Source organism: Thermobia domestica, chromosome 1 (genome assembly GCF_964235325.1).
Source record: "Thermobia domestica chromosome 1, izTheDome1.hap1.1, whole genome shotgun sequence".
NCBI classification, from domain to species: domain Eukaryota; kingdom Metazoa; phylum Arthropoda; class Insecta; order Zygentoma; family Lepismatidae; genus Thermobia; species Thermobia domestica.
Window position 1 is genome coordinate 293,845,117 of NC_137454.1, and position 22,410 is coordinate 293,867,526.

The 22,410-nt window shown below is 38.3% G+C and overlaps 1 protein-coding gene across 4 annotated transcripts in view; it reads right to left on the reverse strand.

Moving 5' to 3' along the window:
- The window catches only part of LOC145661463 (maternal embryonic leucine zipper kinase-like), a 482,991-nt gene that overhangs the window by 120,719 nt on the left and 339,862 nt on the right, over positions 1–22,410 (reverse strand). For all 4 annotated transcript variants that reach the window (XM_081726778.1, XM_081726784.1, XM_081726775.1 and 1 more), the window contains one exon: positions 16,323–16,485. In XM_081726778.1, the coding sequence (XP_081582904.1) occupies positions 16,323–16,485 (163 nt within the window). The remainder of the gene's footprint in view (positions 1–16,322; positions 16,486–22,410) is intronic.

The window sequence follows — 22,410 nt, forward strand, 5'->3', positions numbered from 1 at the left end:
GTGGAAAAATGGGGCAGGCTATTGGCATTAACTCCTTTCCTGTAGCTGAACTGTTAAAAAAAGCAAACTAAGGCGCAAAATTATGGATCAAACGTCAGTTGGAGCGGATGATGAGTCATTTGAGACATTTTGTGCACTTTAAGTATCAGTAAGTACGAAAATGAATTTGACATGATACACAAATCGACACTCTACAGATATTATGAAGAAAATGGCAGGGCACAGGAAGACATCTATGATAGCAGTTCAGAACGGGAATAAGACAGTATTCCATAGCGGGAACAAGACATTACTCAAAGCGAATACGACGTATCTCCAGCACGAAAACTGAAAAGTACAGATGATTTTGGCAATTTACGGAAGAGAAAATTCGGAGTATCTACAAAGATTATCATGAAGGAGGATACAACTCATATAGGAAGCTTCTGGAACGACGTAAGAAACTTATTTCGTTAAATAACTGCAAAAATATTTGGATTATGGATACGCGCTGTCTACGAACTTTGTTTCATTCAAAGGGAATCGGGAAATGAAACTCCAAACAGTGAAATGTGAAGTCATCAGAGAGCATGGTGTATCAGTACATTACTGGCATTTACAGTGCTGGACTTTCCAAGCGGGAAAAGAAGTTGGTTTATCGGAGTTCAAAATGTCGCCGAATTTCATTGAAAATCTTTAGAAACAAGCAAGAATTATATCACGAACAGTTCATATTATCTGTAGAGTGTCGATGTGTGTATCATTACTAATCCATTTTCGTACTCTCTTATAATTACATTGCCAAGAATGTCGCAAATGACTCATATTTCACTCCAACTGACGTCTGAACCTTAAATTTGCGCGTTAGTTTGCCTTTTAACAGTTCGACTACATGAAGGCTGTTAATGCCAACAGCCCGTCCCATTTTTGCACACAGTCTACCATTCCTAACACTAATTGGAGCATACTACCACACACTAACGCACATGACTGATTTTCACTCAGCGCCTACAACGCGTAATCTAACTGCTAGTGTTTCGAAGGATAGGTAGCGCTGTCGGCGGAATTTTACACGGGAATGACTCCACCGTCAGTAGTCAGTAGTTAGTCCTGTATATGTCTACCAAGTTTTATATTGATCCTCGCATTCGAACCGAAACATGTCCCTTGTTAGAACACACAGAAATTCGTATAATAAACTATTAATTATGATAAGTACTGAAGATTTCAGGGTTATTTTGACTGATGAAAGAAATAATTAAAAATAATACTAGGAATAAAGAGAGGTATTCTGATATAATGTTTTATGTAGTCCTGATAAATTAGCAAATTTTTTATTTGAGGTTTGGATGGATCATATAGCCTAGAAAGGATGAAGAAATTAAGAATTTCTGGAAATCTACAATTTTTCAAATGGTACTGAAAAGGATTTCAGGGTATTTCAGGTGGTTCAGGTTCTGGATCAGATGGTTTTCAGAGCAGGAAGGTCCCTAAAGCTTGGCGAAATAATAGAACTACGCTGAGTCCAAAATCTAGGAAAGATTTAACTATGGTCTCAAACTGTCTATAATTTGCAGAATAATTTAAGATTTATTGAAAGAACGGCTAGAAAAGGGGTAGATATAAGGTCATTGCGTCGAATATGCGTCCCGGGGTAAAATGTGCACTTTGTAAGAAAACGGACAGCATGTGGCAGAAGCTTGTATGATGAGTTCTTATTCTTAACTGATATCAGGACGTTCATACCGCTCTTACGTGTTTCTGCACAAAAAGGACAATTTCTCTAAGGTATGTTGTTGACAATTTATTGTATGAATGTCTGTGTGTGGCATCAAAAACGTGTCTGATCTAATATTAAGTGTTTGTGTATTGTGCTTTAGGAGAAAAAGAAAAGCAAAGAGGATTGCGACTCCGGTAGCTGCCGAGAAATCAATTCATGGTTTACACAGGGAATTGGCAATTTTCGGAGCACCGTGCTTGTCTGTGTGTGTGTGAGTGTACTGTGAATGGGAAAATACGTGCCCTGCTATTTCGGAGGAAAACGCGCACTATGCAAAACAATAAGATGAGTATATTTCCCTATGGAACTGCAAGACGACTATATTTGTAAGCAGTGCGGGAGGTGGAACTAACCTTTAAAAATCCACTAATATCGCTTTTTAAGTAGATTTCAAAAGAAATACTACCTATTATAGCCTCTACCATGTTACGACTTCCGAAAACTTTCTATGTAACTTTTCGTTTCGTGTACCTAGAACTCAAAACGGGTTGCATAATGTGAGTGGCACTCAAATCTATAATATATTTTGTCAAAATACAAATGTCGGAATGTACCACAGCCTGTAGGCTTGACCGAAAGGGATTTGTTTACTTTTTTGTGCGTACAGTCACAGGAGTAAATCTGCAACTGTTGGTACTGCACTCAACGCTTTTCGTGCGACTGGTATTTTTCTATTAAATGTAGATGCTTATAGTCCAACTGCGGGCTTACAATCTCCAACAGAAGACGATAATCGCCAATGCCATCAGGAGGGCTAGCTTGTACGGAACGTGAATAATGAGGATGCACAATTGAACCCAGTGTGTTATGTAGCAATGTTTTATGTGTGTACGATGACAACAGTTCCACATCTCAACGGTCGTCGTCAACCACGTCATCTGTGTTGTTGCATCCATTGCCACACAGTGACACATCATCTCCTGCTACTACGGGAAGAAAACGTCAAAGTGCTACTATTCTTACATCTGATTACTATTTGACTTTGATACGTTAGGTAAAAATTTCTACTAAGGCTACTGCTTCCGAAAAAAACAGAAAAGAAAAATTGGAAAGTCACAAACACGCAAACATATTGCAGGACAGGGCCATTCATCATCGGCAATTCGTAACAAAAGGAATTTTTGTGGAGCCTGTAATGGACACTTTTACGCAGAAGAAAACGAACAAGAATGGAGACAGTGTATCAGAGGCGTACTGTGGTATCATGTTTCGTGCGAATCTGCCCAAGACATGATCTTCGTCTGTGATCAGTGTCACAAATAAGATAGTGTTATTCTTGTGATGGTGTTTTGTTTGTAACCGTACAATTCACATTATACCAACACAAGAGTCTGTAGACAGTTCAGGTGCTCCACTCCAATGTTAGAAGTTATAATACTTGAAAGAACGATTTTGAACTACGTTTATGATTTATTCATACAGGGAAAATACTTCAGTGGTAATACAAAATCATTTTTGTGTTACAAAGAGAAAAAATTAAATTCACGTTTCCTTTCATGAAAGTTCCTTCACAATTCCTTTGTATTTTAATAATATAAGTTTGAAGTATTGCTTCACTGTATGATTTCATAACGTGGTTCCATAGTAGGATGTCAGATTCTTGATGTATTGCTTGATAGTAGTTTTACATTTTGGTTTGAAAACGCAATTATACACATTGCGCATATTACCCCAGCATCGGGAAATATGCATCCTTTCCATATTTTGGTGTATGATGCCTTTCTATTTGTTAATGGTATTATTTACGGAGGTATTAAGCTTTGCAACTGCATACTGATTTTCGGGTTCCTTTTTTCCACCTATGCCTGAGAGCTCATTTTATCCTTAGGGAGCGCATATTCGACGCAATGACCTTACATGAAATCCAAAAAGGATTTATTAAAAGAAACAGTATCCTATTCAATTGTTTTGCCTTAGTACATCAATTAAACTTAACAAGAGTAGGAGGGCAATATTTGGAGTATTCATCAACATTCAAAAGAAATTTTATACGGTAGATCACAAAGCCATTCTTAAAGCACTTAAATAGAAAGACCAATCGCTCAAAATTTTATAACATAGTGGAAAATTTGTACAGTAGTAATACCACGGAATTTGGTTAAAACTGGCGTAGTACTAAGGGTGAGGAGGGCAGTTCATCAGGGTAATCTCTTCAAGATAGTGTTGGACACAGCAATGCGAAAGTTAATTTACAAATTGGGTATACTTTTGAAGATCATCAGGTCCCTCTCCTTGCCTATGAAGTTGATGCATTTTTAATATATATGAAAGTGACTATGTATTTGACTTTACAACTCTTGAACCAGGCGACCGATCTCGATCAAATCTGCCACATAGATGAGGTTCGGGCCTGGGATGGTTTTTATTATTTCACTTTGACGGCGCAACTTTGGGGAGGGGGAGATATATAAATATAAATAAATCCAAATTCAGTCCTTATGTCCAAAATGAAACTTATTTTCCCCGTGCCAAGATCAGGTATTCTGCTTGGGGAAAGAGTGTAACGCATATGATTGAAACAATTAGAAGAAACGATATCACAGTGGCATTGACAGTTTTTTTTATCCACAGTCAGCCTCATGGATAGTCTTCCATTCGCAGCGGTCGCCACATGCAATAGTGCAAGGAGAAATATGCCCCAGTTTAGCATAAAATTACAGAAAGGTGAATCTGAGTTCCTTTCAAATAGTTCTGGGACATTAGCGTCAAGATGGATGGATACTAAGGATGCTCTTGTTCCAAGTAATTGCCACACATCCGACACAACCACTGCTCAACGTACCCTGAAAGATTGAACCAAACATGATCTCCCTTGTCCTGAAGCCATTGACACGTATAATAAAATTATGGGTGGTGTCTACTTATCAGACTAAAACTTAGGCTATTATGCCTTTGACAGGAAAACAAAGAAATGGTGGAAGCGTGTGTTTTTCAAACTACTGATGACGTCAGTAGTTAATGCTAGGAATATATTTCATTAATGGTTATTTAATTGAAATAACCATAAATGAATGTCTTCCGCTCCGAAAAGAAAATTAGTAGTGAAAGGACTAAATGATGAAAGCTTATTGTTGGGTCGGTGCATACGCTTCTGTCGTTTTTACAATGCTATGATATTAAGTAGTGTTACATCATTTCTTAATTATTTAGTAAATACACTAAAGTATACTATAAAACAAAATAAAACAATACACAATAACAAAATATTGACATACTACGTCGTAAATCAATCATCATTTACTCAGTGATGCAATTAGCGTCTTTGTCCATGACCGCCTGCCAGAGTTTAGGTAGAAGTTCAATGTCTCTCCTGTAGAACTGTTGTGGTTTCGAGTAGGGATGAGCACTAGTCAAGCTAAAACTCGACTCGAATTCGACTTGAATTTCGAGTTAAAGGTAATTTTCTCGAGTCGAGCTCCGAGCCGAGTCACTGTTTTTGAGGTAGAGTTTCAAATCGAGTAGAGTTTGATAAGACTGGAAAGTAAAGCCATGAGAAATGTAAGCAGTAATGTGGAATACTTTTAGTGTTGCTCACGAGAGGGAACACTGCTCGCATCTCATCTCGTCTCGACAACGAGACAATAGATTTTTATAACGAAATAGTCTCAAATGTCATGAGCATCAATATACGTATATACTGGAGTTCTTACCATCAAGGCTGAAACATGCTTGGTCGAACTTTTACCTAAGCAGAAGCTGAACTCGGGTAGTATTATCAGCCGCCTCGGCTCGGTTCGGTTCAGTTCAACTGAGCGCATAGTTCCAGGCGGCCCGGTTAGGACTAGTGATGAGTAAATGGCAAGACAAAGACCCCTTGATGTTGGTCTTGGTCTTGCTTGCAAGAGTCTTGCAAGTCTTGTTTTTAAGAAATCTTATGCTTTTCATAGGTAATTTTTTATCTGGATATAAGCCACTGATAATAACTTATACAATGTGGCAATAGTAATGGAAATACAATGTATGTTTCTAAATGTAATATAGTTTACTTTCGTGTAAGTATGATGATAGTGTACAACGTAGGCGGTGCCCTCTATTTTTTTTTTCTCAATGGGTGCCCACATGTCACTACTTATAAGATAAATCACAACGTTTCGTGATATTTTCACACTTTTTTTTTTAACAGATCCAATATTCCACTGGTTCCCAAACTGAGGAGGCTACCCCTAAGACGCATGAAAGAAAATCAAGAGGACACAGATTACTGAAATAGCATGAATTGCAAAATTATTTTTACACTAAGGGCGTCAGGTTTTTTTTCTTCTTTTCAACAACAATTAGTTAATCTTTGTATTGAACAAACTTCCAATTAAATATTGAGATTTTGTTTTACTGATTCTAGTATGTATTTTATGGGGGCAGAAACATGGACATTATGCAGAAGCGATAAAAAATGGAGGCTTTCGAAACGTGGGCATGGAGAAGAAAAGGAGAATTAGCTGGGTTGAGCGGAAAACGAATGAGGTGTTAAAAATAGTGGCAGTAGGGGAGAAAAGAAGAATTTTAGATGTAATTAAGAGAAGAAAGAGAAACTGGTTGGGACATTGGCTGAGGAACTGTCTTATGAGGGACGTGCTGGAGGGTATAGTGGAAGGAAAGAGAGGGAGGGGCGAAGGAGACTGTAGTTGAAGGAGAGTATTTAAGCAGAAAATTGTTACGTCAAGACGAAGAGACTAGCTAAGAACCACAGCACATCGAAGCTTCTCAATTGCAGCAAATGATCTGCCAATAATGGCTGAATAATTATGATGATATGATGTTTAGCAATAGTGGTCAAAATAAAAATGATTATAATCAAACTTCTTAATATTTTAGAGTAACTTGAATGAAAACTAAAATTCTACAAAATCACTCTCATTTGTGAATATTATTTATTGTTGAATAATATATTGTTTAATCCTCGATGTACCGTATACATCTACCAAAGTCACCGGTCACCCCACAACTTTCGGAATGAAGCAAATCATGACGTACTGTACCTATTATCGGGTAGGGCCTCCTTTGGCCTGGATCACAACATGTATTCTCCAAGGAAGACTTTCCACCAGTTGCTGATAGGTATCAGGTGGGATGGCAGCACACTCCTCCCGCAAGGCGGAACAAATGCGGAAGGTGAATTTGGACGAGTTGGTCTGGACCTTAAACGCCGATCGAATTCATCCCACAGATGTTCCACGGAATTCAAATGTTTAGGGGTTCAAATCACGCAATTGACGAAGTGACTGGAGTCGTTGCACATTGTTCTCGTCATACCACGACATAACATTGGCAGCTTTATGGCAAGGGGCATAATCATCCTGATAGTAACACGGGTCCATTCCAAAGAATTTTCACAATGTGGGAAGCACTGAATTGTCAAAAACGTCCAGATAATTTGCACTCGTCATGTTACCAGGCACAGCTACAAGTGGGTCTAGGCCGAACCAACAAAATGCACCCCACACCATTACACCACCCCATCAAATTTCACTGTTGGCACAATGCAGTCTGGTAAGAAGCGTTCCCAGGGTTGTTGCCGCACCCACACCCGACCATCTGAAATGAAACACGTGTAGCGTGATTCATCACCCCATAACATATGTTTCCATTGGTCTCGGGTCCAATTTCGATGAGTCTTAGACCATGCCAACCTCCTGGCTTTGTTCGCTGGAGTGATGTGTGGCTTGTGGGCAGCTACTCTACCATGGAAACCAAGTGCATGCATTCTGTCCTGACAGTGTTCAGTGAAACTGATGTGCCCGATGCAGTGTGGAACTCATGCTGGATGCCAGATGCAGTTTGACGGCGATTGCTGGATACTACTCGTTTCAGCACCCTCTGGTCCCTGTCCGTCAATTTCTTGGGTCGTCAGGGCCGTTTAGGGACACTGGTGATACCGTGACGTTTCCATTTCAGGATTACATCACCCACCGTTGATTTTGGGTGGCGTTATTGGGCACTAATGGCACGATTCGACAAACCCGAAATATGACAGACAATGATGACTCCCCTATCGAACGCACTAAGTTCTTGTCTGTGCGCTATTCTGTCAAACTGACTCCTCGCCTTACGCACGATCACTGTAATACCTTCTACACCGAAACAAATGACTAGCGTCGTGCAGGTTGCTCTGGATTCCCTACAACGATGTCCCAACAGATTGACGGGTGACTTTTTGGTAGATAGTGTATCTAAGAAGGCTAAACGTTATATTGATAAAAAAAATATTCAACGGATAAGCATCCGCCCATTGAATCAAATTTGCGGTCACATGCACTAAGTTTTTGCCAATGTCATGAGAATGATATTTCTATATTAATTTTATGAGCACACATTAAAAATTTCCAACGGATGCACCAGGGGTGAATGGTCTACCACTCAACCTCCACGACCATAACATGTTTTAGTTTACTTTCCGCTTATCTGCTTCTTATGGACACAACTATTCTTCGAATTATTTCCTAAAATCCAATCATGGGCCGTCGAAAATGAATTAAATGATGACCAAAGTAAATCAGACACTATAGTTCTAATACTATAGTGATATGGCGCCCATCTTTCTTGTCAGTGGAAATGCCATTTTCTGCATTTGCAAGCGTTTACGAAAACTATAGTTGCTCAGGACGTACGAATCACACGAACACCAAACAAAAACGAATGTTTAGAGGAGAGACTGAGGTACATGGAAAATATATTACTTTTTCTATATAAATATGCAGGGTTACAAACCAATACATGAAATCACTAGAAAAAGTACAGAAAATGACACTTTTAAAGGGGCTGTAATTTGGAATGGCAAAAAGTGGGGGGGGGGTCATAAGTTTTGTGCTAAATACCATTGCATGTAAAGAGTCTGCACAAGTATCCACACCTATAATACTACTCGCACCATAGATTTATGGGGTCCGAAAGTTGAAGTTTGTGACTTTGATACCATGTTTGAGGCGTAATATCTCGGAGGACAAAGTGCTAAAAATTGCTGCTTAGGCCACAAAGTAATTCTGTATGATAAACTATTGCAAAAAAAAAAAAAAAAAAAAAAAAAAATCATGAGTGGTATTACATGAAAAAAAAAAGTAAGGACATGGTAAAAGCACGAAGAAAGCAGGTGCGTGACGATGGTCGTAGCCCGAAAAATTTAAATGTTTTGGTATGTTTCGTGCTAGATCTCAAAAACTACGCATGGTTCAGCTTGCGAGTGGCGTTTGTTTAATCTTTTTAGCTTCATGATCACTGCCACGTCAAAAGGGAGGACAATTAATTTTGACCATCAGCTATAACGGACAAAGCAAAAGAGAGAGAAAAGCGAAACTTTGCACGAAGTAAGTGCAAGAAGAGAGACAACTACGCATGTATTAAACATAAAGACTGAACAGTGCTGTCAACCCAATATAATGTTTTAATTTTTTAAACGGCACTACGTCAGGTTACTACATATTTCAAATCAACGTGTCACACCTAAACTTAAAATATTACTTTTATTATTCAGTGTTGCAAGAGTTCGAAAGCCTCTAACGCAAATACAGCATTACGGAGATGCATAGAATAATGCACATCGAATGTTAGTGTTGGAAACCATGGTCATGGTATGACTTGTTTTACGAATGAATAGGAACAAAGTTACCAGGGCTTGATTTTCTTTTTTCTTTCTTTCTTTCTTTTTCTTTTTTCTTCTTTTTTTTTTGAAAGCCTTTATTTCGAAATAAATGCTAAGATAAGTATCGTATCCAGTTACTTGTATGGTTTGTGCTGGATAGTATCGTACCTAGTTACTTGTATGGTTTGTAATGGATGTGTAAGTTATTTTGCCGTTTACAGCACTTCGATATCTCAAACTGTTCCGTGCAACACTGGTTAAATCGTGTAATTACGAGAACTTGTAATTATAGCTACTAAAAGCTATTGCTGTAATGTTATAGAAAAGAAGGAAAACAACAATCATTTTCAATATTTTCCACAAATACGTCATTTTCAGCAGGATAGGATAGATAGGTATAACGCAACCTTGTGAACACATTAACTTCCGTAACTGGGAGTGGATTTCAATCATACTTTGCTGATACATTAAGTGCCTTAATACCACGGTCCAGTTCGACGATGGGTGTCGTGGGTGCAAGGGTGAGCAACCCCCTTACCATATAGAGGTTGCAATGATTAGGGAACTAGAAAGACGGAACAAAGGAAAGCTTTTGCACTGAACACGAACAAAAGTGGGCCTAATTACTGAACCAAGGGGATTTTTTCTTTTTCTTCTTTTTTTCTTTAGATCTAGCATGAATCACATCGAAACATTTAAATTTTTCCGGGCTACGACCATCGTCACGCATGTGCTTTCTTCGCGCTTTTACCATGTCCTTACTTTTTTCTCCATGTAATAACACTCATGATTTTTTTGCAATAGTTTATTCATATACAGAATTACTTTGTGGTCAAAGCAGCATTTTTTAGCATTTTGCCCTCCTGAGATATTACGCCCCAAACATGACATCAAAATCACAAACTTCAACTTTCAGACCCCCATAAATATATGGTACCAGTAGTATCATAGATGTGGATACTTGTGCAGACTCCTTACATGCAATAGTATTCAGCACAAAACTTATGAACACCCCCACTTTATGCCTTCCAAATTACAGTACCTTTAAAAATGTAATTTTCTGTACTTTTCTAGTGATTCCATGTATTGGTTTGCAACCCTGCATATTTATATAGAAGCAAAAGTATATGTTCTTCGTGTACCTCAGTCTCTCCTCTAAACATTCGGTTTTGTTTGGTGTTCGTCTAATTCGTACGTCCTCAGCAACTATAGTTTTCGTAAACGCTTGCAAATGCAAAAAATGGCACTCCACTGACAACAAAGATAGCCGCCATTCAGGAACACTTGCACATACGACAACGCAATGATGTTATTGACCTTCCCATACATACGGTCCATCACACTCAATTTTATATATATATATATATATATATATATATATATATATATATAATTTTCGAGATGGTCGAGCAACCATTTTCGCCATTTTTGGACCACTTCAGATGGATTGACCCTTTTAACAATTTTTAGCTTGAGTCCGAATACTTGTTCCTCCTGAATTCAAACCAAGAATCTCGTGATCGTTATCCTTGCTTCCTGAAAATTTTACGTCGACCGAGATCGGCAGTCACCTACTAACTAGTTCTTAGTATTCAGATACAAACCGCTTATGTTTCATGTTTTTACACAGTGTTGTTAATAATAATAATAATAATAATAATAATAATAATAATAATAATAATAATAATAATAATAAGTAGAATAGTAGTAGGTATCATTGATAATAATTATATTGTCTGTGTAGGACACTTGTAGAGACTACTTGAAACTACACAAGATTTAGCTCGATTTGGCTTCACTCGACTCGAAACTCGACCCGAATTGGAGTCAAGTTTCGAGTCGAGTTGGATGAAATTTTTCGACTCGAGGAGATGAAAGATGTATGTTTCGAGTCGAATCGTGTTTCAAAGAAAACTCGCTCGTGCCCATCCGTTCGGCCTAAGCTCTAAACTGCGGTAAACAAAGCCACGTGAAACTAAATCTCGCTGATTTGCTGTTGGCCTAGCGACGCTTGTACTATTCCGCAAAATAGTTCATATGATTTGATTATTACTTTCACTATGAAGCTCAATATACCTAGGTAAAATTGCTACATTACTATAAATGACAAAAATATAATACAGATTATCTAATAATACTGCAATCGAGTGCGGTTATTGAAACAATAGAAATAAACACTAAGCATGCGCAGTAATTATGGTGCCAATACAACTGGGAGGACGTGTTCTGCTCTTAAAGTCTGAAAGATGGCTGGCATGAATTCGGGTTCCGCGAGTGTTGTGCTGCAGCACCAACAAGATAAACCTTCACTCACTAAGCAACAATTGTTTACCAGCGAAATTTATTTATTTATTTATTTATTTTTTAATCTTTCGAGTTTTTTCTTCCTTTTCTGCTGCTGCTGTAAGTATCTGGACAACACGAGACAGTATTGTCAAAATGCACGTGTATAATTTGCTCTTCCCCGTGGGGAGTGGGAGTGATACATCACTAGCCAATCGTATTTGTAACAAGCGGAAGGATACAAATATTTTGTTTATCGGAGTTTAGAGCTTACGCTGAACAGGGAATAGACTAAAATAGTGATGTCATTTCCTCCTCGTTACCATAGTGATCGACATGTTTTTTTAAAACAAATACATGAATCGAAAGGAATACTGTTAAGTCTGCTGTTAATAATCACATACTGTTAATTAGACAACTGTAAAATATTTTGAAGACAAAGTAAAGTTAGTAAAAAAGCTACAGATTAAGAATATGGGGCCACTATTTAGAAAATTTACGAGTGAAATTCAGTAATTCATGAAGTAACATCTAAGGAATCTTCCACAGGGACCACATTTCTACGTAAAATGATAAGATAGAAATTGCATAAGAAACGACGCAATGTAAAAGCTCTAAGGTGGAGACTGACAAGCTGTCGGCACAATGAAACTAGAACAAATATACGATTTGTCTACAAGAGAAAAGATCACTGTCTACTTTGAAAATAATGTTAATTATATTGGCGCATTCGGATTTCTTACACCCACGCTTTCAAATATGAGTGCATAGTTACAGTGGCTACAAAATAAAGAAACAAACCATCAAAACAAACAAACAAACAAAAGGACACTAGTCTTGTAGCATATACGTGCTGAGAATTTTTAGTCTGGACAGATTTCTGATCGGTTAAATTTTAAACATTAATTCTGTAGCTCTACACATATACAATGTAATGTGTGATACTAATGGTACTAAATAAAGATTTTCCAGAGTTTTTAAGTTTAATATCCGATAATAAACAAGTTAAGTATTTTGACACTTAATGTAACCTCCAAATGTATAGATAAATACACAAAATCTACAGTATCAAAGGAAACATTTCACTTTCAACGCTTGTCATATTTTACCATATTATTTACTAAATTGCTTGCTTTTCCTATCTTTTCGTAGTTTCATTCATTGGAAATCTTTTTTACATATAGGCCTACAAGCATTCCTTTTAATCTAATGTTTGCAATCCAGAAGTTAATACGTCACTGTTTTCGCTTTGTAGTTAGGTTCTTAGGCCATGTTGTTTAGAAAATAAAACTGCGATCACCATGGCAACGAGAAGAATGTGACGTCACACTATTTCAGTCTATAGTTTCAAGTCGAATAAATCTGTTCGGCAGTCGCTAAGAGAAGCTTCAGCATGAAATTCTTGTCCCTGAATGTTGTTAGAGAGAGACGGGAAAGATGGAAATCAGACAGGACAACGTCTGGTGAATACGGAGGGTAAGGAAGTGGTTCCCAACCAAGTTCAGCAAACACATCTGTGGTCATTCTGGCCTATGAGATGTGAATTATTATGGAATAACAACACAGGTTTATCTAGTGTCTTGTTAATAGCAACAGCGAATTGTCTTAGCTGTTCAGTATACACAGCAGTGTTGAATTCAGACATTTTCACCTGGGGGGAATGTCAACTCCTCGGGGGGAGGGTTGTTTGCTGTACTTTTGCAAGAAAGCAGCATATTTAACAATTCCATTCACATACACATCTTACCTAATATTGAGAATAATTGCTGATAAATATTCAATGTGAAATTATAATTTAAAAAAAAACAATCATTTGATTTCATCTAAATCATTAAATAAAGACTGGCAAAAATATTTTACACTAAACTTTAACTGCTATTTACAGTAGCTATTTTTGTTACTATTTCCTATATTCAGTAGTTACTGTTTGTTACTAATGTATAAGTTTTTAAATAGATTTAAATTAACTCAAATATTTTTTGTCCTAAAACAAACACATACAGAAATATCTTAACAAAAAGTTATCATTCTTTCTCACACTTCTCGTTCTAAATCAAGCATATTAGCCTTGGTTTCTTCATTGCATACACATCAATAGTTTAGTTTACGAAATCTTCAGTAGGATTAGTGCCGTGTCGTGGAAAATCAGCGCTTGGCGCGAGAGTATACGACGGCACTCCCGTATATATGAGTAAGGTCGACAGACCAGCCCCGAAAGGTGAGAAAATTTTAAAAAGTAAACCATGCTTTTCCTTGATTTTGAGCACTTTTCATTATTTTTTCCCTTTCATTTTATATATATGTTATGTGCATATGTGTTTTATTCCTCAGTTTTTCTTTCCTTCTTATCTTTCCTTTTTTCCTCCCGAATTTTGTACCCCTTACTTCGGCGCCCGGGGCCGTTGCCCCGCTTGCCCCTCCCCCATGGCACGGCTCTGAGCAGGATCTTCATCACCTTCAATAGCAATCTTTCACTTATATACTACTATGATATTGATAAATTCTATGTAAGTCTCTAATCCAGGAGGAATAACTGTTCCTCCCTGATCCGTCTAAATGACGCCCTCTGAATCTCATCCTTTAACTGACTTATTTTTAATTAAAGAAAGGTGTATTTACTTTAATAATCGTAAAACTCATTTACGTCTGTTACTTCCGATGCGAGAAATGGGATTTAGGTGCCCTATTTCAAATAATGCAAGAACTGTACATTTTCAAGAACTGAAGTCTGTTGACATCAGAGATCATATGGAATGATCAAAAGATCTTCCCTATCTTTCCTTTCCTATCTCAACCTGTGCTAGTGCTACCTACTAATATACAATATAGGGCGAGAGTATAGTACCTACTAAAATACAAACCTTTCTTCAACAGTTGACAATTTCATGTTCTGCCAAACTCGGTCATAGCGTTAAGAAATACAGGTTTTATTGACTATTTGGTATTCTATCTTAGATGTTACATGTTTAATATTTATATAGAATGGGTCTGCGTCATTTATATGTATATTGAGAGATTGGATTTCGTCTGCATGTGCACGGAAAGAAAGCAAATAATTATGTGAAGTAACTTCTACATTTTGTGACTGAATTTTTTTTGTTTCTCCGGGGGGGGGGAATGAATTTTCTTCGTGGGGAGATTCCCCCGGGCCACCCCTGAATTCAACCCTGATACACAGTAGCGTTGACGGTTTCATTTTTTGGTAGCAATTCATGATGAAAAATGAAATGACATTTTTGAGTTTTACGACCCATGATTATGCCGTGCAGGCTAAAAGAGATGGCAATGATGAGAAATGAATGAAATGGTGGAATAGAGAAAGTAAGAGAACCCCGAGAAAAACTACGCCCGACACAAAGTCAACTTGGCGGAAACTGGAATCGAACTAGGCACCCCACGCACCAGAGGTGAACGCTCTACCTTTGAGCCACCACGGCCTCACTGAATGTACCTCCTGCATGCTCTCAGAGAAACGTTAGTTAGACAAGTTTTGAATAATTTTTATTCGTAGCTGCATACCATTTTGGGCTTCCCAATGTAAAATCAACAGATATTGTTTTCCTATTGGGCTTCCCAATGTAAAGTCAACAGATGTATTCCTTAAATAAATTTTACAATAGACAGAAAAATGTCTTCCAAGCATTATTTTAACAGTTTTTGAGAATACCCTTCTGATGTTATTAGTTTATCAAAAATCACAAAGCAAATCAGAAAGTGTATAATATACTACAAGGGAATAGACACACAAATCTACATGCATACACTAATTTAAAATCAACGCAAGTCGATTCCAAAAGTGAGAATTCTAAATATTTTTACTCATCAAGATTGATTGATTTTGAGTTTTACGTCCCGTTCAGCAGCGAGGCTATATGAGACGTGGACCTACTGATTAACGTGGAATCCGAACCACATGATTTACTCATCAAGAGACTGGCACTATTTTTGCCCCTGTTTATAATATTCATATTTTGAAATACTTTAAGACGTCATTGTTTTTGTAGTAATCAAAGGAATATGGAATTATAGTACCCTTAATGAGAGCTATACAATCTGGAGCAACTAAGCTGCCAATGACGACAATATTTATGGTGACGAGTTTGGTCGAGATAATTTATTTTAATCTGATCAAAGTCAAGGATGTAATGGGGCGTATATACCTAATAATTTTATCATTCAGCGTATATTCATCTCAAATTTACGAAAGATAGAGTGTATGCAGGCGTAGGTATACGCTATATTCTTGAAAGCGGTCTAGTGGTATACCCTCCAAAAATTTTAGCATTGCATTGCATTACATTACTATTTTTTTATGTAATTTTGTAGACCTATATTTTATATTGTACATAATGTAACCGTTATATTTACATACAAACTAGTGCTTCATTATTTTTCACTTTCAGTTGCCTCAATCAGCTCTTAATTTTCGTTTTAATGAAGTACGAAAAGTGAAATGGTTTTATACGAAATACAAAATATATCCGAAAAGAGAGGTGAGAATTTTGTTCGAAGTCAGGAATAACTTTGTTACGGGAAGGTTCTGAATCTAACTTTTGTATACAATATATTTCTGTACACAACCTGAATTCATCTTGTACTTGTATACGTTAGCAATACGATTTCGTTGAAGGACAAACTATTTGTTCTTAACTAATAAATAGTGAGTTTCAAATATGAAGAAGTACACCTTTATTTTCAGTTACTTACTTTATCGGAAATAACTGCAGGCTGGTCATTGTCTGGTAAGGAATTCTCTCTCTTCTTAGGCGTCAGTATGTTTCGTACTCGGTTTAGACCACGTTCAATGCTGCCAAAAACTTTGCGAGCAGATAAAGGCGTGCTAACTGGCGTGCTCTCGCCTGGTCTAATCCTAAAATAAATAAAAAAATAGTATAATAAATAAAAAAGGATTTTTGGCTTAAGATGGAATTTATTTCACTTGAGTAGCATGGATTTTATATCTATATAGACCGTGGGCCACGGGGGTGATAACTCTACCCTGGGGAATTTTTGCCACTACATTTGTAATGTTCCTTAGGACCCTCAGATTTAATAAAATAATACCTGGGTCCTACGGCCCTTAACCCTTTAGCACGCGTGAATATTTACACGCTTTCGATGGCATCTCTTTAAACGACCGTAGATCAGATCGTTAGAGCAACACTGGAAGAAGTTATACCTCGATCGATTTGTAAGAGTGTGGGCTTTTAGTTTATGTAACGAACGAGATGTTTCTGTGCACAAAGGAAAAATAGCTGAGGGATATTTAAGAAAATTTCCTATAAAGTTCCTTCTCGCGATTCTATTAGTTATTACGTGGCAAACACTGTAAGCTAGGTGAATAATAAAATGAGTTTATGTGTCCTATTCCATTTTCAACCTAAAGTGAAAATTTCGTCCTGATCCATTACATAGTAGCAGAGCAAAAATACATTTTATAGTCTTCACAGGGTTCATAATAATTGATTTTCATGGAAGTACGACTATGGCTTTGAGTCAATGTTCCGTTTTATTTTCCTATCGAAAACAAGTGATACAAATTATTCTAGTTGATTTTCTCATTCGTTTTATTATGACAGATTCCCAGTACTGAGAAATTCCCCAGAAAGTTTTTATGGTTTGTTGGTTCACGGTATAATAGAAAATATTGAGTTGATTTTGAGTTTTACGTCCCGTTCAGCAGCGAGGCTATATGAGACGTGGACCTACTGATTAACGTGGAATCCGAACCACATGAGCTCCCGCCGGGAATCGAACCCGGGTCTCCCACGCCAAAGGCGCATACGCTAACCGCTTAGCCACGGAGGAGTTCTAATAGAAAATATTTCAAAGCAATAATTTTAACTGTCGTGCGGTTACATTATATTCTTTTGAAAATACTTGTTCTGCTGTTCTACAGAAGGCCGTTTCATCCTTATGGTAGCAATTTTCAGTCGCCACCAGAGGCGCTAGTTTCGCGTCAGCAACGTGACGCACGCAGTACGGAGTAGCCAGACACTTGTGTACAAGCCGTGCAGAGTAGAGACGTGTGTGAGCACAATGCCACCGAAAATCGACCCTTTTTGGGATGGCTACATCGTAGCACTTTCTGATATAGGCTACAGCTATCGTTGAATAAGAACACAGTGCAAGAAGAAAGGTTTCACAGTGTCTGATAAGGGAATTAATGCACCCATTTATCGCAATGCAAACCCAGAGCAAACCATTGCCATGCGTCGTCAAAAGCGGCAAAAGAAGCAACCGGCTCCACAACGCAGTCAAGACGTCATTGCCAAGGTCCGCCAGTTTGTGATCCAGGAGAATCCACCCACCCAACGTGACATAGCGAGGCGTGTTGGACGGTCAACTGCAACTGTAAACCTAATCATACGCGACAATATGGAACTCAGAAGTGCACACACGCGGCGGGTTCGTTCTGAAGCCAACGCACATCGCAGAACGGCGGATGGCATGCAAAAGGCTGTATGAAGGTTACCTGGCAGGTGACAAATGGCGTTATGTGATCATCTTAGATGAATCATGGGTCTATTTGACAGGATCCCAGCAGATGCGTGCAATTTATTACCGCCGCAGTGATGGAACCGATTATGCAAAGTGGGTTCGCTCCTGCAAGAAGAGTTTTCCAAAGGGATTTATGGTAGTGACGGGTTTCTGTACAAAAGGAAAGCTTCCGATACACCAGGTGTCATCAAATGTCAAGGTGAATGTAGCGTATTATATCGAGCATGTACCGGAACCCATCTATCGCCAACATGCCCCGGCTTTGTATGGCAATGACACTGACAGAGTGTTCATCAATCAGGACAAGGCCAGCAGCCATGCTGCCAAACGAACGGTGGCCTACATGACACGAGGTTATTTATCGACAGTTCGAAGCGGAGTCTCAAATGTGTTCTTTTGTATTACGGATCAGTTCCGTCAAACCGGATTGGTCATTCGATGCATTTACGAGAACATAATAATATTAAACTTGTGATTGACTTACTCGGGTACGAGGAACATAACCGCATCATTTATATTGATTTCAAAATGGTATTTTATTATTATTAGTATTACAGGGTGTCCGAGAAGTCCTTCCCTGATTACAGAAATTGATAACTCAGGCTAGAAATAAGATAGAAATATGAAACTGGTGTTGAATTGTTTACAAACTATAAAAGTTTTTGTTTGTGTTAGGTTTGTTCTGTTTTACCAAGTCTCAATTTTGTTTGTATTAGGTTTGTAGTACGTAAGTAAGAAGCCCAAGAAGCCATGCCAACCAACCAGAAGGCGGCACAGTGTGTCCTGTGGTACCATGAGACACGATCACCAACCACGGTGCAGAGACAGTTCCAGACAACATTTGGGAGGACTCCACCTGATGTCAAGAGCATTAAAGCCTGGTATGAGAAGTTCAAGAACACAGGGTCGGTTGCTGATTTTCCGAGGTCTGGTCGACCAAGAACCTCAGCAGACACGGTGGAGGCTGTGCGGCAGTCTTTTCTGAGAAGTCCTAAGAAATCGGTGCGCAGGGACTCACGTGAATCCATGACATTTTACACAAACGTTTATTGTTTCGTGCTTACAAAGTGCAACTCGTTCAGGCCTTGTTGCCCGACGACGGTACACGTCGATATGACTTTGCGGTCGAAATGCTATCACGTATTGAGGACGATAATGGTTATCTCAGACGAATTGCCTTTTCCGACGAAGCGACATTCTTTGAAATGAAATGAAATGAAATTTTGAGTTTTACGTCCCACGTTTATGCCGGTTAGGCTAAAGGAGACGGTGATAATGAGTAATGAATGAAATGGTGGAATGAAGAAAGTGGGAGGAAACGGGAGAACCCCGAGAAAACCCACGCACACGGTGTTTGTCCACCACAAAGTTCACTTGGCGGGAGCAGGGTTTGAACCCGAGACCCCTAGCACCAGAGGTGAACGCTCTACCACTGAGCCACCGCGGCCCCAGCGACATTCTTTGTCAGTGGAGTAGTGAATCACCATAATGTACGCATTTGGGGTTCAGAACCCCCCAGGGAGGTCAGGGAGTTCACCAGAGGCAGTCCAAAGGTGAATGTTTGGTGCGCGTTATTGCACGATCGAACGTGTGGATGGAAATTGAATATCGCCTAGATGTGCTACGTGCTAACGAATTTATTTATATATATATATATATATATATATATATATATATATATATATATATATATATATATATATATATATAATTTATTTTTTTTTTGCATAAATAACTTCACCTCCACGACCTCGCAAAATAACAAACTGTAGATCACGTGGGAAATGCTTCAGCATCTTCTGAATCCACACATTTTTGCATTCTTGATTAACACTGCCTGGTTCTTCTTCTTGAATATACATCACATATTTTTCCCAGATAGAACCTGATATTTCTACATTGAACTCCTTAACTATGTGCGCTGGACCTACGCACAAATCTGCATAAAAGCTTTCTCATGTGACATATAAGCATTTTCTGAATGTTCCATTTCCAATAGGTTAATATCTACCAGGTGTGTTAGTTGAAATTTGCCGGTTTTTTCGAGAAAGAAAGCACTTAATATTCAGGGAATCTCACAATTTCTTTATTCAAAATAATGACCATTGGATTCTACACACTTTGCCCATCTTTTAGTCAAATCACGGATACCATCCCCAAAAAAACTTTTTCTCTTTCGAGCCAAACCATTCGAAGAGCCAATTTTCGACTTCATCAAAATTAGCGAAGCGCTGCTCTGCAAGTGAGTGTCCCATCGAGGCGAAAAGGTGTTAGTCCGACGGGGCGAGGTCTGGAGAGTACGGCGGGTGCGGTAATATTTCCCAATTAAGTGTTTCTAATGTGTCCTGCACCAGTTTAGTGGTATGAGACGGCGCGTTGTCATGTTGCATGATAACTTTGCCATGTCTTCGGGCCCATTCCGACCGTTTTTCGATCAACGCATGATTCAAATTAATAATTTGTTGTCTGTAGCGATCAGTATTCACTGTTTCACCAGGTCTTAATAACTCGTAGTACACCACACCACACTGGTCCCACCAAACACAGAGCATTGTCTTACAGCCAAAGCGATTTGGCCTTGCCGTCTTCACCAGGTGCAAGCCATGATTTTTTTCACATCGGGTTCTCAAAATAAATCCATTTTTCGTCCCCCGTGACAATTCGATGCAAAAATGATTTCCTTTCGAACCGTTGAAGCAGGATTTCACACACGGGTTTTCGCTTTTCCATTTGTCTATCCGTCAGTTGGTGTGGCACCCATTTTCCATACTTCTGAGTCTTTCCCATTGTTTTTAAACGTTGGGAAATTGCTCCTCGAGTCACATTTAGTGTTTGTGCTAATGTTGCTTGCGATTGGGTTGGGTTTTCATCTAATAACGCCTGCAATTCCTCGTCTTTGAACTTTTTCGCTGCACCGGGATGTTCCTTGTCTGTCAAATCGAAATCTCCACTTTTAAATTAACGAAACCATGTCTCGCATGTTCTAATCACTGGAGCATGTTCACCGTAGGTTTCTACCAGCAACCGATGAGCTTCAGCTGCTTTTTTCTTTTGATGAAATAAGAACAGCAATGCATGCCGCAAATGCGATTTACTTGGAACGAAACTCGCCATATTCACTGAGGTAAACAACTCTGACGCTATTCTGTTGGCCAAATGTGACTTGTATATTTTTGAAGGTTAATGTTTACACAAACAAATGACGTACATGCCGCATCATAGTAATGTATACATATTGCTAGACACATCTAACGGTAAAACCGGCAAACTTCAACTAACACACCTGGTATAGTCATTTCTTGTATAGTCTTTACGGCATAAGTTATGGTACCTCATTTCGACTGCTATGGCATCCACTTCTCGGATCAGTAACTGTAGTGATTCATCTTCCTTTCGAATAGCTGTTGCTTAAATGGCATGTTCAGCAATTCTAGTGACACATGTCACCAGAGATCCTCATGAACCATCCTTTTTTCGTGATCCCTATTTTAGCCGTTTCTAGCAAAATATGCACTGCTTCTTGTTAAATATGATGTCGGATACATACTGTCGTGCAGCAGTACACTTTAACTATGATAAATTACCCACTAAGAGTGTATATTTTTCCGCTCCACATGATTCAGCAGACTAACTTAGCAATCGTGGTAATTTTGTAAAACTTTGGTAGTCCCAGCGATAGACCGTATTTGTTTGTATCATATTCTTTAGTCATTTGGATGCAAATTGATGTTGAGCGGTGCACTTTTGCAGTGTCACTTTTTTGTCGCAGTTCTTTGACCTGAAAATTTTTATGAAAGCTTTTTCTATGAAATTTCTCGTCCTCATGTCAGTTTTGTTTTATGCGTAGTATATTAAACAGATTTTTCACAACACCAATCCTTTTTCTTGTTGCAATTGTCGTCTGTCTGACTGGTTTCTTTTTGTTTGCTATTCTTCTTCAGAATAACTGAAAACACGTGGATTTCAAATGAATTTGCTACTGTTATCAACTTATAGGCAGACAAGAATATAACAGATTTATTCAGTATTACGGGAATTAAAAAAAAAAAAAAACCTACATGTTACATACTACAAATATTAAGTGCGATTATCTGTGTGCATATGCAATAAGAATACATGCACTATACAATAACTTCGAGAAGTTTTTATAAATTCAGATACCAGCAGGCACGTTTGGAAGTTGTATTCATTGCAGAACACCAGAACAACAAGTATTTTGTAAGAACAATGTTACCACACAGTTAAAACTATTGCTTTGAAATATTTTCTATTATACCGTGGACCAACAAACAAT